We start from the raw sequence: 18,170 nt of genomic DNA, 5'->3' as shown, positions 1-18,170 counted from the left end.
AATCTTTGGGCTTCTTTTTTTACCACCCCCCTATTCCAATCTACCATAATCTGTTATTTGGAATTTTGCAATAGCTTCCTAAGAGGGCTCCGTGAGTCTGCTTTTGGCTTTCTTCAGTCTGTTCTTAACACTGAAGCCAGAGTGATTTTGTTAAGATAGATCAGATCACATCACTGGCTACTCAAAATCCCCCACTGGTTTCCCATCTTTCTCCATAAAAACCAAAGTCACTACAGTGGCCTATGAGGCCCTACAGGCCACATGTTCTCTCTCAGACCAAATGTCCTCCCATACCGGCACTTTGTTCACCCTGCTCCACCCACACTGGCTTCTCTGTCATTTTCCAGGCACACCAGGCATGTACCACTTCAGGAGCCTTGTGCTTGTCAATTCTTTCTGCCTGGAATGTGGTCCCTCCCTCAGATTTCCAATGTGGCTCACTTTGTTACCTCCTTCAAGTCATCGCTCAAATGCTACCTTCTCACAAGGGCTTCCTTGCTTTATTTTTCTCCATAGAAATCATTACCATCCAATTTAGTGTATGTTTCACAGATTTAATTTGCTTATACTGTCTCCACCCCTCCGACCCCACTAGGATGAAAGCTCCATACAGGCGTGGCCTTTTGTCCTTTTTGTTTCCTAGAGTATCTCAAGTGTCTGACACATAGTAAAAGCTTAGTAAATACTGATTGAATTAATTTGCTGGGAATTTGAGGTTTTCAGATATCACATTGGATTAGAAAACCAACACATTAGGCCATGGCAGGGCAGGGGGTGAAAGGGAGTAGCCTTCTCAATAAAGCAGAACCTTCTAGAAACAGTGAGTTCTAGCAAAATCCTGCAGGGGAGAGTTGACAGAGGAACTCTATCCCTCTTTGTTTTTTCTTTTTCTATGAAAAAGGCCAGATACTAAATATTTTAAGCTTTGTGAGCCATATGGTCTCTTTCACAACTACTCAATTCTGCCTTAGAAGCATGAAAGCAGCAACAGACAACTCGTAAACAAATGAGCATGGGTGTGATCCAGTGAAACTACAAAAACAGGATTTGACTTGTGGGCCATCGTTTGCTAACTGCTAGTCTAGAACAATGGTTCACAACTTTACTGAAAATTGGAATCACCTCAGGATGTTTAAAAATATTAATGCCTGGCTCCCACCTCCAAGCATCAAGAATTTTGTTGTCGTTGTTTTGTTTTGGGGTTTTTTTGATGTTTTGTTTTGTTTTTTGAGGAAGATTAGCCCTGAGCTAACATCTGCTGCCAATTCTCCTCTTTTTGCTGAGGAAGACTGGCCCTGAGCTACCATCCGTGCCCATCTTCCTCTCTTTTATATGTGGGACGCCTACCACAGCATGGCTTGCCAAGTGGTGCCACGTCCGCACCCGGGATCCAAACCGGCGAACCCCGGGCCGCCAAAGTGGAACATGCGAACTTAACTGCTGTGCCACCAGCCTGACCCCCAAGCATCAAGCGTTTTAAAAGCTTCTCAGGTGATTCTAATGTGCCACAAACTTGGGAACCACTTGTCTGGAACCTTGTTATTCAAACTATGGTCCTCGGACCAGAAGCATCCACATCAACTGGGAGTCTTATTGGTTTTTATTTGCCTTTATTAAAAAAGTGGACATTGTATTTATTTGTTCGACTATTTGTGGTTTTCCATTTCATGAAACCCAGGGGATCCTAGTAAAAACTGCTAGAATTGATGAAATTTGCTAAATGGTTACATCTTAAAAAAATCAATATATGACAACAATCACTAGGTAAAAATGGAAGTTAGGAAAAATATTCCACTCACATTATGACATTCTAGAAAAGACTTTAACAAGAGGCACAAACCTAGATGAAAAAAATTATAAAGTTCTATTAAGTATACAAACAAGATCTGAACATGGAATGACAGCATGTTTTTGGATGGGGGATCTAATTTTAATATGCCACTTCAGAATTAATGTATAAATTTCATGCAATCCTGATTTTAATCCCAATAGGATTTTTTTTAATTGGACTAAATGATCTTAAAGTTTTCATGGAAAAATGAATGTCTGAAATAGCTAATAAAATTATGGAAAAAGAATATTGAAGTGGAACTATTCTTACTGGCTATGAAAGCATACTATAAATCACTTGGTATAAATAAATACCAATATAGTATAAATTAGTATGACATACTATAGCATAAAAACTTGGGGATGAGGGACCATGAGCAAGAAAGAGATGTCTGAACACAAACGAGGTGCAAGAAGCTCAAGGTGGAAAACACAAAAGATCCAGACCTGTGCTGGAACTGTTCACTCCCACGCTGCTCACACATTCCGTGTATGTTTGTGATGTTGACAGTTGTGTCTATTAAACTCTCAGATAAGATTTTCAGCCCATCCTTTTTTTTTTTAAAGTTACAAAGCAGAATCTTAAATAATTCTTGGATCAGAAAATTACAGTTACATGTTATCTTTAAAATAATGAAAATGAGAATACTTAGAACCTAAGACATAAGCAAAACTATATTCTTTAACCTTAAACTTTTTATTAATAAGAGAAAATAAAAATAAAAATAAATATACTGTTCAATTCAAGAAGTTAGAAAACAAAATAAGCATAAATTTTGTGATATTTAGGGAAAAGGATTGGTATCCTTAAGTAATAGTCTGAGAGTTCTGCTTCCATATAGGATAGGGACAGCTGCAAGGGAATATTGCTCCCATGTTAACAAAAACCAAAAGGGGGAGAAAAAGCTAGATAATCTGCAAAATCAAAGCTGGTTTGTTTTTTTTTTTTTTTTAGCTAATCAGAGAGCCAGGGCTGCAAGGCAACAGGTGAACAGAATTCACAAGTGTGGCCCCTCTAAGGAGAGGTGAGACACCCAAACTGTGTCATCTTTGACAGAACATGGGAGGAAAAACTAGCAGCCAAAAGAGTAGGTAAGAAAACAACTGATATTTTGACAATTTCTTAAAAGCCAAATGTGTGTGAAAACAACTGGAGAAACTCCGGGAGCCTCACACACAAGGAAGACCACTCCAGTAATGAACTTTTTTTCATAGATCTCAAGCATCACTCATGAGAAACAGGGAGCTGGGCAGGAGACTGCATGGAGCCCCTTCAGCGAGACAGTGTACAGATGGGGAGTGGCTGCCTGTGGAGGACAAGCATAAAACCCAGAACATTTTCTCATGCAAAGAAAAACTCATCTCCCGCTAGGGCAGGAGCTGGAAATTCTCTCACCTCCAGTCCTTGGCAAAAGGTCAGCCGTCACTGGGGAGGGGCAGATAATCGCACTACCTGCTACAATCTACCGCCGCCGGGAGAGGCAGACCCCCAGTCATGCTCGGAATCCTGCGCTGATAGAAAGGATAGGGACAGGAAAAGGTCTTGCCAGTTACAAGGGGGGGTTCAGCTGCTGTGAGGGGAGAGGGCAGGAACGTGGAGAAAGTCCCACCCTCGAAGCTCAGGCCCCCAGAGCCTGCATAAGACTGAGGCTGGGCTAGGAGCACCAAGAAAATCAGCCTGCCCCCGTCATGAGCAACAGGACGCTACTTAAGGGGGAGGAGCAGAGGCGTAGAGAGAGACAGCCCCCAGCCCGCCGGCCATGGCCGGGTGTGCTGAAAGCTGGAGGTGGAACAGGAACACTGAGAAGAGCCCTCCAGCATTCCAGGCCTCACACTGAAGCAAGATCTCAGCAGTGTGAGGAGTTTGAAGTCTGTAGTATCATAACGACTATAGCAACCACAAACCCAAACTTAGCTTAACTACCCCACACCGCAATGGCCTGACAGATGAAGAGGCATGCCCGTTATCAGGAGTAAATACTATTTATCTACATCAGGCTCTATTACTCCTTTACATATAATGTCTGGCATCCAGTCAAACTTAAAAGGGAAAAAAGCAAGAAAAGACCCATTTCCAAGAAATGAAGTAGTAAACAGAACCAGACTGAGAGATGGCCCAGAAGTTGAAACTATCAGAAAGTGACTTGAAAACACTATGATTAATCTAATGAAAGATCTAGGGGGAAATGTGGACAATATGCATGAACAGATAGTGTATCTCGGCAGGGAGATGGAAACTGTAAAAAAAGAAAATTGATTCGCTAAAATGAAAAACATGCTATCACTCATGAATTCCTTCAAATGGCTTATCAACAGACTAGACACAGAGGAAAAAATTAGTGAACTTGAAAAAAAAAAGAATTAGTGGGGCCAGCCCAGTGGCGCAATGGTTAAGTTTGCACATTCTGCTTCAGGGGCCGGGGTTTTGCCGGTTCTGATCCTGGTTGCAGACCTGCGCACTGCATGTCAAGCCATGCTGTGGCAGGCATCCCACATATAAAGTAGAGAAAGATGGGCATGGATGTTAGCTCAGAGCCAATCTTCCTCAGCAAAAAGAGGAGAATTGGCAGCAGATGTTAGCTGAGGGCTAATCTTCCTCAAAAAAAAGAATTAGTGAACTTGAATATAGGCCAATAAATTTTTTTTTTAAATAAAATCTTGAATTTCAAATGGTAACAAGCCCCCCTCAGGAGAGATGGGAGAGAGAAAAAAGAGTGGAGAAAAAGTGGAGAAAAATACAGCAGAGCATCCAAGAGCTGTGGGACAATATGAAAAGGTATAATATATATGTAATTGAAATCACAGAAGGAGAATGGGGAGAGGGAAAACGTCAGAAGAAATATCTGAAAAGATAATGGCTGAGAATTTTCCAAAATTAATGAAAACCAACAAATCACCAGCTTAAATGTTTAGAGAAGCCCAAACAGAATATAGACAAAGAAAAACACACCTAAGCACATCCTAGTCAAACTGTTGGAAAACACAAATAAGGAGAAAATCTTGGAGCCAACCACAGAAAAAAGAAACATTCCATATAAAGAAATAAAGATAAGAATTAAGGCAGATTTCTCATCAATTTGTTGCCAGCAGACCTGAACTACAAGAAATGTTAAAGGACATTCTTCAAGTAGAAGAAATATGATGTCAAATGGGAATGTGTGTCTACATTGAAGGACAAATGGGAGAACTCATACATTACTGGTGAGAATGTAAAATGGTGCAGTCTCTGTGGAAAACAGTTTGGGAGTTCCTCAAAAAGTTAAACATAGAATTACCATATTACCCAACAATTGCATTCCTAGGTATACATATAGGAGAACTGAAATGAGGTGTTCTCAGAAAAACCTGTACATAAATGTTCATAACAGCATTATGCACAATAGCCAAAAAGTGGAAACAACCCAAATGTCCATCAGCTGGTAATGGATAAACAAAATTTTGTGTAATCTAGGATGTGCGATCCATACAATGGAATATTATTTAGCCATAAAGAGGAATGAAGTACTGTTACATGCTACAATATGGATGAACCTTAAAAACATTATGCTAAGTGAAAGAAGCGATTCACAAAGGCTACATACTGTATTACTGCATTTATAAGTAATGTCCAGAGTAGACAAATCCAGAGACAGAAAGTAGACTAGTGGTTTCCAGGGGGCTGGGGGAAGAAAGGACTGTGTATGGAGTTTCTTTTTCGAATGATGAAAATGTTCTAGAATTAGATAGTGGTGATGGTTGCACAAACTTGTGAATATACAGCAAAGCACTGAATTGTACACTTTTAAAAGCTGAATTTTATGGTATGTGAAATTACATCTGAATTTTAAAATGAAGAAATAACAATGAAACACTATTTTTTCATCTATGAGAATGACAAAAATTAAAAACAATGATGAGGCTCACTACTGTTGCAACTGTAGGGAAAAAGACATACATTGCCTGTGCCCTTTGTCAAGGGCAATTTAGCACTATGTATTAAAATGCTTTAAAAATGCATGTGCTCTGCTCTAGCAATTCCAATTCTAGGATTTTATCTTAAGGGAATAATTGAATGTGTATGCAAGGATCTATGTGAAGAGATATTCTTCACAGAATTATTTATAAAGTGAAAACTGGAAAACCTTTGTCCAAAAATGAGGGGTTATTTAAATAATTGTAATCTATTTCACATTAAACAGAAAATTATATCACATTTTTTAATTGATTGACATGGAAAGCTGTCCAAATATAATATTAACTGGAAAAAAGCAGGATACAAAATATTGTATATACTATAATGCATTTTTGTAAATATATAGATCTGGTCATTATAGTCTAAAGGATGTATAACTAAGCATTAACAACAGTTATCTCTGGGTAGTATGTTAAGTGATTTTTGTTGTTAATCTGTATCACCTAATTTTTCTGCAATTAATATGTACTATTTATTTAATAAAAAATATTTAATTTTTTAAAACGTATATGTCAAGCTTAACACCACCAATATTGAGACAAACTAGCCTTGTCCCTGAAATGATGCACGAGGACACAATATTACCTATGAAGTAGTTCAGTTCCAGAAGTCTAATCCAAATTTAATTATGTGGAAACAAATACAACTTTAGAAACATTCTGCAAAATATGTGTCATGGACCCTTCAGACCCATTTGTTGTCGTCACTGAAACTCTGCCTTTCTCTTGAGTTGGAGTTCCTGTTTCTTGGATCTCTGGTCTTTTTTCTTGGTTAATTCCCTTTTGGTAGGACACATCATCCAATACGTCATAAGGTTAAAAAGACTGTCCAGAGGCTGAGGACATAGCAGTGAGAGCCCTCTTGTGTCTGTGAGTCATGTCAATTCAGCCTGGACAGGTTGCCCTCTAGACCAGCTGTCATCCAGGCAGTGTCATGAAAGGAAAAAGAAAGGCTGGGAAAATATTCTAGATTAAAGGCCACTAGAGAAATATTACAATCGAATACAACTCAGGATACTTGACTGTGCCCAGTACAGTGGATGAAAATAAACCCATCACAAAACACATCTTTGGGAATTGCCAGAGAGAAAGAGAAGAATCAATAAGCTTCTAGAAGAGAAAAAAACAATAATCACATCCAAACAAATCAGGAATCAGAATGGCTTTAGGCTTCTCAATACAAACACTTAGAAGCCAGAAGGCAATGGAGGAATGACATCAAAATTCAGAAGGACAATGTTTCCAGTATTGAATTCCAAACCCAGCCAAAGAGATTTTCAGACATGCAAGGTCCCCAAAAGTTACTGTTTCTCAAGAAGCCACTGAAGGATGCTTTCTACCCAAGCAAGGAAATAAATCAAGAAAGAAAAAATACATGAAATTTGAAAACAGGAGAACTGGCACAGATAAGTGAAAGGAATCTCTAGGATGATGGTAAAGGGAGATGCCCCGGTGACAGCTGACCCAGAGGGCAACCTGTCTGGGTTGAATCGACATGACTCACGTAATAGATACAAAAGGGCTCTCACTGCTAAGTCCTCAGCCTTTGGACAGTCTTTTTAACCTTATGACTTATTGGATGATGTGTCCTACCAAAAGGGAATTAACCAAGAAAAAAGACCAGAGATCCAAGAAACAGGAACTCCAACTCAAGAGAAAGGCAGAGTTTCAGTGACGACAACAAATGGATGTTCCTGGAAGATAATCATGCAGTGGGCCTAGAGAGAAACCAGCCCACAGAGGAGGGAAACAGAGGTCTCTGGTAAGAAAGTTTCCAAGAAAAGAAAAAACTGGAATTGCTATATTAATGTTACAAAACTTATCTTGTGGAAAGTGTACTAAGGGACTATTTAAAGGTACAGGAAGAATTAGTTATGGTAACAATGAAAATTTTAAAAAGGCAATTATTAACTTCAAGAAAAAGAAAATAATGATATTTATAATATACTACAACATTCTGCTGAGACTATCTTTTCATAATAATGTAAACACTGACTATAGATCTAACCCAAAATTACAATATTACTGTATTAATAGGATGAGAAAGGAGAAATAGTGGGGGCAGAGGTGTGAGAGCCAAAGCTTGAATCGTATCTAATAAGAAGCTAACGGATATCTAAAATCATTGAATCAATAAATAGCATTACACTCTTATTATTTAGAATTATAGAATTAAGTAAATACCAGAAGAAACTGCAAATAGAATCTAAACTGGTTCCCTCTAGAAGAGGGGAAGGAAGAATGAGGATGTGTGGACAGAGAAGTCTTTATGTTGTTATCAGCACTTTAGTTCTATTTGACTTTCCAAATCATGTGCATTTTGAGAAGAATTATTTTTTTAAAATCACTGTTTTATCAGGTCTTAGTAAAGCTACGTTCTGTGAAATGTGATTTCGCCGGCAGAGTCTTGTTTTGTTATATAAGAGCATTTCAACAAATTTGAGACAAATTATAGAATTATGTTGAGAAGTATTAAACTGATATTGGCTAGGAGAATCATTGAATTATGGGTATTGCTCAGAGAAAGCTTCCTAGAAAAAGTGGATCATAAGCTAGAATGATGTATGTTACTCAGAAAAAGGCCACGGGCCAAACTCTCTGGGAAAGAATGGGAAAATTAAACCAGGAGTTTGATTTCCCAAGGCTATCACTCTATCTCTTTCTTAAATGTTCCACCAAGAATGGGTATTCCTACCTCTCCCCAGAGCTTCTCTGGGCTCCTTTGGATGATATTGGTAAAGATATGAAAGGCATTTTTTTCTCAGGTTGATGGATTTATAGTCAAGGCAGAAACAATTGCTCAAAGTTATCTGAAATGCATCGTGTCTTCATTAACTCATTAAAGCATGTTTACCGATACCTACCATGTGTCAGGCCCAGTGCCAGGCACTGGGGATATGCTGACAAAAATGACAAAGGTCTCTGGCCAAAGGACAACAGCTTGGGAAATGGGATTCCTACAGCAACTGACAGGACTATCATCTCATCCACCAAACCCTCCTATCCCATGCATCTTAAAGTGCTAAACGGTTCCTCAGCCTGCAAAGGTGAACCCCAGCAGACACCCAGACCAGAAAGCACAGGAAGTCTACTGTCACTTTGATTAATGTGGAGGGTGCATGAAAGACAAACTGATGCTTCCAACAGGAAAACCAAAATTTGTTTGTGAGGAGGGAAGGCTAAGATAAAAGAGACAGCATTTAATCTAAACCATTTCCTGTAACTTGGATTTCTTTTTTAAAAATTGGCCGCCTTATCATTTTCTTAGTCACCCTTTCTCCAGGCTTATTGGAGGCGTAGTCCCTCCTAGCAACCTCCCATCTGCTGGAAAACAGAATCAAGAGAACGGGGAGCTACGATGACACATCCATCCCTGGATGAAAATATTAAGAGAAAAGCAGCACATGCATTACCATTTGCATAAAGCCTATTAATGCCCTCTTCAGACTAATGAAATGAATTTTACATCACCGAGAGAGCAGCTGTGATCCGCTGCTTCTAGTAATGAAGAGTATTTGAAACAGTCTGCTAACCACTGCTACTCCTAATTGCCAAGCAGCATCATTGACTCAGATCTCTCCAAGTAAAATACTCTCATTGTTGGCCAGAGGGAGACTTATCTTTATCAAAGATTCATCTATTGGGTTCCTCTTTGCCCAAAACGCTGTTAGGATTATTTTGTTCCTGTTTTCTGATGCTAGTGCAGACCCATCGCATTTTAAATCTTTTTTTTTTTTTTAATGAAAACTGGTGTCTTTTCTACTTTTTTCCTACTAGCAATTCAAAACCATTCTGAGGGGTCCTGAGGGGACCTGAGGCAGGACCTTCCTTTCTGGTGTGTTGGTCGCAGCTTAACAGAGCCTTTACAGCGGCCAAAGCGGCCTCTGTCAGGCTGCGCTCTACGTGTAAATAGCAAACGCAAGATGTTCCAGAGTCCAGGGATTCGCGGCTCCCGCGAGGGCAGAGTGGCGGGGCGCAGCAGAGCCTGGAAGGGGATCCATCGGGACTGGGAGGGGAGACGCGCAGAAAAAGGTGGAGAATAGGAATCATGTGTCTTCCTCGAGTGTACAACCCACATTTGAGTGACAAATGACGACGACAACCTATAAAAACAACTAAGCGCAAATCTGCCCGAATCCATCTCCCTCTCAGTGCGTGTGCGTTTTCAACTAACTTTGGGAACTCGAAGACCCGGCGTCGCGCCCGGAGCAGCCTCGCCTCCACCTTGGTTTCCAGCGCCCTGCCTGCCTTCTTCGGTACCTCATCTTCCTCCAGGCTAAGGATGGAGGATCCCTTCAGCCCCTCAACTCTATCGTCGGCTCCCAACTTCTCCGTACCCATCTCGCTAGGCTGGGGTCTCAACCTGACTTCCGGACCAGGAGCCCCCGCCCCGGGGCCGCCGCCGCCGTCGCCGCAGCCGTCCGGGCCGTCTAGCCGCCGTGTCCGCCTGGTCTTCCTGGGGGTCATCCTGGTGGTGGCGGTGGCCGGCAACGCCACGGTGCTGTGCCGCCTGTGCGGCGGCTGGGGGCCCTGGGCGGGGCCCAAGCGTCGCAAGATGGACTTCCTGCTGATGCAGCTGGCCCTGGCCGACCTGTACGCGTGCGGGGGCACCGCGCTGTCGCAGCTGGCCTGGGAGCTGCTGGGCGAGCCGCGCCGGGCCGCGGGCGACGTGGCGTGCCGCTTCGTGCAGCTGCTGCAGGCCTCGGGCCGGGGCGCTTCGGCCCACCTCGTGGCGCTCATTTCCCTCGAGCGCCAGCGCGCCGTGCGCCGTCCGCAGGGCCCGCCGCTGCCCGCGCGCGCCCTCGCCGCCCTGGGCTGGCTGCTGGCGCTGCTGCTGGCGCTGCCCCCCGCCTTCGTCGTGCGCGGGGGCGCCCCCTTGCCGCCGCCCGCCGCGCCCCCAGCGGCTCGCGCCTGGCCTGGGGAGCGTCGCTGCCGCGACATCTTTGCGCACCTGCCGCGCTGGCACCTGCAGGTCTACGCGCTCTATGAGGCCGTCGCGGGTTTCGTGGCGCCAGTCGCGGTCATGGGCGTCGCTTGCAGACGCCTGCTCTGCGCCTGGTGGCAGCACCCGCCCCAGGCGCCATCGGCTGCGGCGCCCTGGCCGGCGAGTCCCGGCCGAGCCCCGGCGCCCAGCGCGCTGCCCCGCGCCAAGGTGCAGAGCCTGAAGATGAGCCTGGCGCTGGCGCTGCTGTTCGTGGGTTGCGAGCTGCCCTACTTCGCTGCCCGGCTGGCGGCCGCGTGGTTGTCCGGACCAGTGGGAGACTGGGAGGCCGAGGACCTGGCGGTGGCGCTGCGCCTCGTGGGGGTGGCCAACAGCGCGCTCGATCCCTTCGTCTACCTCTTCTTCCAGGCGGGCGATTGCCAGCTCCGGCGGCGGCTGCGGAGGCGCCTGGGCGCAGTGTGGTGCGCGCGGGAGGGAGTCGCGGAGGACGACGAGGGAGCCCGGGGCCACCAGGCGCTCCACCGCTACCGCTGGCCCCACCCGCATTATCACCACGCCCGGCGGGAGCAGCCAGAGCAGGGCTGCTGGCGCCCACCCCCGCCGCGCCCCCGGCCGCGGCCCTGCTCCTGCGAAAGCGCCTTCTAGGTGCCCGATGGCCAGAGACAGGTCATCTGCAGCGGTGGCCCAGGTTTCACGGAACACGAGGCCGGCTGGAGTCTATCTGGATCATACTGAGCAGGAGGGTCTCCGAGAGACTGACACTGAAGCTGTCTCCCTTCCTCCACTCTCCTGTTATATTTCTTTCTCATGTTTACATTTTCCTACACTCTTCCGATTTCTTTTCTCCCTTCCAGTTCTTCTCACATCTTCCCATTTGGAGACGAGAGAGCGAGCCATTGGGAAGTTGTAAAAACAGTCAAAGTTACAGAGTTATTTTTGCAGTTCTCTTTCACGATCCCATAGTGTTCTGGATAAGAGCATTTGTATTAGCTAAATTGCCACGCTGTCGTTATTTGCTGTGTTATCGTCTGTTTTTACTTACTTTGAATCGTGTTTAAATCAAGTGTACCTTTGGGAGCAGAGAATTTGCTTTTCTTTCTGGGAGGAAAATCCCCACGTTGCTGTCCCTGAGGAGCCTGGAAATTGTACCAGTGATACTGTCAGACATGTAATCTTGCTGTCACTTCAGAGCCACAGAGTATTTGTAAAATAAAAACACTTCCCACTGAGCAATTAGTACCTTTTTTACATGGTAATATGTTTTCTCAGAAGAAAATCAGTGTGGCCTTTATTTCCAGTCTAGCTTCCACTTCAGTCGAAGCTGGAATTGCAGGAGGCAGACATAAAAGCATTCCTTAGTCCCTTTCAAAGGCGTACACCGTTTCTGTGGGAAATTGTCCCCGTTCCCAGACCAGCCTCTACAGCTGAGATGCTGTGCCCAGGTGGAGCCTCCAACCGCAGCAACGTCCCCCAGCGACTCGAGAAGGGAAGCGCCAAGGTGGTGTTTATGGCGGGGCTCACTGCCCCAGAGAAAGCCTCGTGAAGATCTGCAGCTAGGAAGAAAACAGCAACCTCTCAATGCTGCGTGTATATATAAAACTCCTCGTTTCAAAAGAAGACAATGCCTGTTGGTGGGGATTGCCGAGAACAAGATCAAGGAGCAGATTTAATCAGTGAGTTCCTCATAACCATCCTTGGTTCTAGAGAGAAGTGGCAGCACTTATGAACAATATATCCATATTTTTACCAGTGTCTTTCATCTGAGAATCTGCAAGCTTTCCCTTGTTTCCTGTCCATGCACAAATGCAAGACTAAGATGCAGAAAGGGGAAATGATTGCAAAGCCAGTGCTATCTGAGGGCTTTCTTGGTTTATTCACTGATGTATCCTGAACTCTTCTTTTTTCCCCCAATTGGTTTTTCTTTTCCTTTTTGTTTATTTTTTTAACTGAGGTGACATTGGTTTATAACATTATATAAATTTCAGGTGTACATCATATTTTGATTTCTGTGTAAACTACATCACGTTCACCACCCAAAGACGAATTACTGTCTGTCACCGTGCACATGTGCCCTTTTCCTCCTTTCATCCTCCTCCCTCCCCCTCTCCCTCTGGTAACCACCAAGCTAGGCTCTGTGTCTATGTGTTTGTTGTTGTTTTTATCTTCCACTTATGAGTGAAATCATATGCGATTTGGCTTTCTCCATCTGACTTATTTCACTTAGCATAATACCCTCAAGGTCCATCTGTGTTGTTGCACATGGCAAGATTTCATCATTTTTATGGCTGAGTAGTACTCCATTGTGTATACATACCACATCTTCTTTATCTGTTCATCCACTGATGGGCAATTAGGTTCTTTCCAAGTCTTGGTTATTGTGAATAATGCTGCAATGAACAAAGGGGAGCAAATATCTTTTCAAATTCATGTTTTTGTGTTCTTTGGATAAATACCCAGGAGTGGAATAGCTGGATCATATGGTAATTTTATTCTTAACTTTTTGAGGACCCAAACTCTGAAACAATGCTCAACACATAGTAGACACTCAACACATATTTGTTGAATAAGTCATCATATGAGTCAGGCACAGATAGGATGGATACAAGATTTACAAAAGGCAATTTTCATTAAACTTGGCTTATATTCTTCCAAAATTCGGTCAAAAAATGTTACAGAGTTAGAGGTTTTCCTTCCTGTCTTTAATCCTCCCTACCCTGCTGAAGATGCTATGGTGTGCAACATAAGAAGAATAAGTCAGCCAAAGAGAGAAGAACACAGTTTTCTTCATGAACCCAGATCTGGGTTACAGCATTATTTTTATTCATTAATAAACATTTATTACTTGCTTATTTTGCGCCAAGCAATGTGCTAGGCATTGGAGATGTTAAGATAAATAAGACACAGCTTTCCCTCAAAGACTTTACAATCATATGTAGGAGACAATTAATCTGACAGCTACAGCACAGAGTCATATGTGATTTAATAGGGGTTCCAGTTAGGGTGTTGGGGCACTGAGGAAGAATATCTGATGACCTTGGGAGTCTGAGTGGGGTGGAGAATTAGGAAAGGTTCACCAAAAGAGGCTGACTTGGCGGCTGAGTTGGAGGATGACCCATCAGGCAGGGAAGGGTGTTCTAGCCAATTAGGAATAGCATTTGCAAAGCATAGGGGAGAGAGAACATAGCAAAGCCAAGGAATGACAATGGTTATGTCTATTGTCTAGTATTAGGGTGCCTGACCTGATTGGATATGTGGCCAGAGAGATCCAGCTTGGACCCAGTGAAGAAAAGTCTGTGTGCCACATCAAGAAAGCAAAAAGTAGCCTTTGAAAGATTAATCAGATTTGTAATATGAACAGACTTGAATTTTGAAGAGGTCATTCCAATGACAGTATGAAGGATCAGCTAATTGGAAGGGGGAATGCCTACAGGCAGGGATCAAGACAGAAGTTCAGAGAGACTTCAAAATATGACCTGTAATGTTGTATCCCTTAGAATGCGCTCAACTGAGATAATTTAAGCCAGCTGAGTCAGGTTTTCTGCTATCTGTAATTGAGAGCACCCTACCAGAAAACCTGACTCAGCTGGCTTAAATTTGTTTTTTATTATATGAACAAGAAATCCAGTGGTAGGGCTGCTCTGGGGTTGGTTAATTTAGTAGCTTCATAACTTCATAATCAAGGACCTATAGATCTTTTTCTTCTTTCTAGAATGCCATCCTGAGCTGGTGGACTTGACATGAAGATCAGTTCTCTTTTAGGTCACAAAATGGCTGCTGCAGTTCCAGGCGTCACATTCAAACATGACAATGTCCAGAAGAAGAAGACTTTCTCCTTTTTTCACTCTTTATAAGAATGAAGGAACATTTCTCAGAAGTCCCAAGTAGACATTTCCACATGGCTCATTGGCAAAAACTATATCATATTTCCATATCTAGACCTATCATTGCAAGGGAAATAGGGCCACCGTGATTGGCTTGGACCTGGAGCTGAAGATATGAGTTGCATAGGGAAGGGGTGAAAAAAATGAAATTCTCATTTTTTCTTTTAGGAAAGAAAGAAGGAAAATGCTTGTTGGGAGGGCAAGACTAAACCTTTATACAGTTGCAAAATTGTTAAAGAGAATGATTTTTACAGTCTATTACAGATTTTCAGCTGATTGCGAGCCAGAAATTATGAGAAATCTCCATCTGGGTCAAAAATACAGAATGGCAATTCAAATAGTTAATTTGAAACCCAATTAAACTGCGTTTTCCTGAGATTTTGTGGAAGATTTGGATAAGCCCAATTCATACTGAAATGCTTCTCTTCTGTAAGGAACTTTGTCTAAATTTAACTAAGTCTGAAACTTGAGGTTAGAGCTAGGTGACTTGATTCCCATCCCTGGTGCATTTGTAGGTTAAGAAATTTGAAGCGTCCCCTCAGAATGGTCAGCGTTAATCCCAGGAATCTACATTGCCATGGAAAACTCGGAGATTCTGTTCTGTCCCCATCAAGGAAGCCCCCAAAGTTTATTCTAAATTTAGACTCTTGCTAGAGTAGGACGTACCATTCAAATTTCACAGCAAAGGTAAATGAGCAGTTGACCCTGGACTTGCTCTCTTTTCTAGGTACCACCCAAATAGGATATGACTCCAGGAGAAACCAGACCATACGTGGAGTCTGGAAGGAATCAAATAAGATCCCCTCACCCACTATCCACTCCCCTTGGAGTTCAATTTTAACTAAGCTGCTGCACGCAGACCTGGACTGCAGGACTCCGGGGGGGCTGTTCACATAGAGACAATGTAAATGTTATCGCCAGAACTTGAAAGACTAAATACAAAGAATTCTGTATCTTTAAAAAAGAACTAGCCATACAGTAACATGTAGCTAAAATAAGTAAACATGACCTATTACATAATTCGAAGCAGAAAGCATGTAGAAAATCACCAGGGGTGTAAGTAAAACCACAACTAGTGACTAGCTATAAATCATTTACTAAAAATAGGATAGTCTGGCTCATTTGTGGAAGAGGAGATAGATTTAAAACCCTTTTTCTTCTAAGCCACTTCCTAGGAAACACAAAAGTAGAAAATTTGAAGAGTTTCCCTTCCACTCCTAAAATGTTCTGACTTGATCCAAGGGAAAATATTATAATACAAATGAATAGTTTAAATTAAACAGATGTTTTGCCTAGTTGGGGGGCACTGTAATACAATGAAAAGAGCAGAGTCTTTAGAGCCTAAAGACCAGGACTTGAACTTCATCTCTACCACCTACTACTTGTGTGACTTTAGGCTGTTTGCTGAATCTTTTTGAGTCTTGGTTTTCTCTCAGTAAAATGGAGTTTATATTAGCTACTTCATGGGATGAATGTATGTAAAATACTTGATTGGTAGAGCAGGAGGCTCCTGTCAGTTCATCTCCAGATTCACCCTCGTGCTCACTATATGATCATTATTGTTATTTTTCTAACACGGGGTGGTGAGGGATAAAATCCAGTTGAGTAATATTACATGAAGGGAAGCAAGAGATATTGGGGAATTATGGAAGATTAATGCACTAATGGTGCTACATAGTAACGGGAAAATTGGGCCTTATAGAAGGTATAGAGCCCACAATAATTGTCAATTGCCTCCCTAGCATCCATTCCCCCTTTTCTAACAGTTCTTAGATTCTTAGTAGGGTATCTATGCCTCTTATAAACAGGCATGTACTTTAAGGGAAGCTGCCGCCTCCCCTATTCAGATGGCTTTGATTAGTTGAAGCGTATCAAAGTAATTCCACCCCGCTTACCACCACGTCCTGCTCAGGAATGGTCATGTGATCCAGTTGAGACGAATGAGATGTGAGGAGAGGGGTTATTGGGCTATCTAGGAAGGAAGTCCTTAACTCTTCTGAGAAAGCCATGGGAGCCAGCATGCTCTCTCCATCTCTCTCCCACTGCAGGTAAATGAGGGAGCATATAGTTATGATGGCTACTGGCAGCCCACCTCTGACCATGAGGGGCACCAGCCATAAGATGAAGCCAATACTGTGGATATGGCAGAATGGAGAGTTGAAAGAACTGAAGTCCTCAATGACCTCACTGAGCTGTGGGTCAAATACCACTGAGGCATGCCTACTGGATGTCCTGTTAAATAAGCCGATATATTTTCTTAGTGCTTAAGGCAGTTAAGCTGGATTTTCTGTTACTTGTAGCAGCAGGCAGCCTCTAATTTTGAAAGTTTGGCAAGGAAAAAAGAATCTCATTTTAGCATATTGCGTGTTCTTCATCAAAGAAATAGGAACATTCCAAGTGTATTTATTTAGTCCATCACCCAGTAGGTATTGAGGGACTGTACTGGACACTGTATTGGGCATAGTAGGGCAAATGAAAGAAAATCAAAGATGTAGCTCTTGTATTTTAAAAATTTCATTCTATGTATTCTATGAAGGACAATTTTTTTTTAATTTAATTTTTTTTAAAGATTTTATTTTTTTCTTTTTCTCCCCAAAGCCCCCCAATACGTAGTTGTACATTCTTAGTTGTCGGTCCTTCTAGTTGTGGCATGTGGGACGCCGCCTCAGCATGGCTCAATAAGCTGTGCCATGTCCGTGCCCAGGATGCAAACCAACGAAACACTGGGCCACCTGCAGCAGAGTGCGCGAACTTAACCACTTGGCCATGGCACCGGCCCCTGAAGGACATAATTTTTATGGTAGGGACTTTGTTGAGAAATCTCAACCTGCAATTACTAATGTTATGTGACATTATTAGCAAATTCTTGTTATTGGTAATTTTATTGACTTATTTGTTAATTCATTCATTTGATATTTATTTATTAAAGACCCATGATGTGCAAAGTACTATATGAAATTTTTTGTGTACATGGATATACATCACTTATCGCAGACATATATTGCATTTAAAATTTAGCTTTTGGGTGAGAACTTAGGACAAGCTATTATTGTATTTTCTATGGCCAGATCAGGAAGTGACAATCCTAAAATGCGATGGGGAAGATTACTATATACTGACCCCCACGGAATCACTCTTCTTGACATCCACCCCTTGTGTAATCTTTTCCCACAAAGATTCTGGGCTTGGCCACAGGACCTGCTTTGGGAACGGACATCAGCAGATCTTTCACCAGCAGGATCTTGATAAGTATTTATGCATGGGGCTTGCCCTCTTAGAAAAGCTGCCTTGAGACCACCATGCCATGAAGAAGCAAAGAATGAAATCATATGGAGAGTGAGGTGCAGTTACTCAGCCATTCCAAGCGGGCACAGTTCCCAGATGACTCTCCAGCTGAATGCACCCACATGAGTGAGCCCAGGGGAGACCAAAAGAAGAACTGCTGAGCTAACCCATAGACTTGTGAGAAACAGTAAATCATAGCAATTAAGTTTTGGGGTGGTTTGTTTTGCAGCAATAGATAACTAAATCGTGAGCGGAGTAGTAAAATGGCGTTGGATGCATTA

At 42.8% G+C, this 18,170-nt stretch overlaps 2 protein-coding genes across 5 annotated transcripts in view; both read left to right on the top strand.

Moving 5' to 3' along the window:
* Positions 1-11,148, top strand: part of ARSK (arylsulfatase family member K) — a 64,949-nt gene extending 53,801 nt beyond the window's left edge. Inside the window, exons 9-10 of one of the 4 annotated variants that reach the window (XR_011505936.1) lie at positions 2,786-2,922; positions 11,132-11,148. Coding sequence is in view for 2 of the 4 variants with exons in the window: in XM_044780038.2 (XP_044635973.2) it covers positions 2,786-2,859 (74 nt within the window). In the remaining 2 variants the exon portion in view is untranslated. Of the gene's footprint in view, positions 1-1,236; positions 1,257-2,785; positions 4,847-11,131 lie in introns of those variants that run through there. The other 3 variants (XR_006533983.2, XM_044780038.2, XM_070517753.1) reach the window with 3 other exon arrangements.
* GPR150 (G protein-coupled receptor 150) lies at positions 9,931-11,507 on the top strand. The gene has a single exon (XM_044780043.2). It carries the CDS (start codon positions 10,064-10,066, stop codon positions 11,366-11,368), a length of 1,305 nt encoding a protein of 434 aa, XP_044635978.2. The 5' UTR covers positions 9,931-10,063; the 3' UTR covers positions 11,369-11,507.
* The last annotated feature ends 6,663 nt before the right edge of the window (positions 11,508-18,170 follow it).

The sequence above is a fragment of the Equus asinus genome, chromosome 9, assembly GCF_041296235.1.
Source record: "Equus asinus isolate D_3611 breed Donkey chromosome 9, EquAss-T2T_v2, whole genome shotgun sequence".
Classification (NCBI taxonomy): domain Eukaryota; kingdom Metazoa; phylum Chordata; class Mammalia; order Perissodactyla; family Equidae; genus Equus; species Equus asinus.
Note: the sequence above shows the minus strand (reverse complement) of the source record. Positions and strands in the feature narration are given on the sequence as shown.

Excerpts from the sequence above, each read along its gene's own strand:
- GPR150 (XM_044780043.2), top strand. The coding sequence starts at position 10,064 with ATGGAGGATCCCTTCAGCCCCTCAACTCTATCGTCGGCTCCCAACTTC.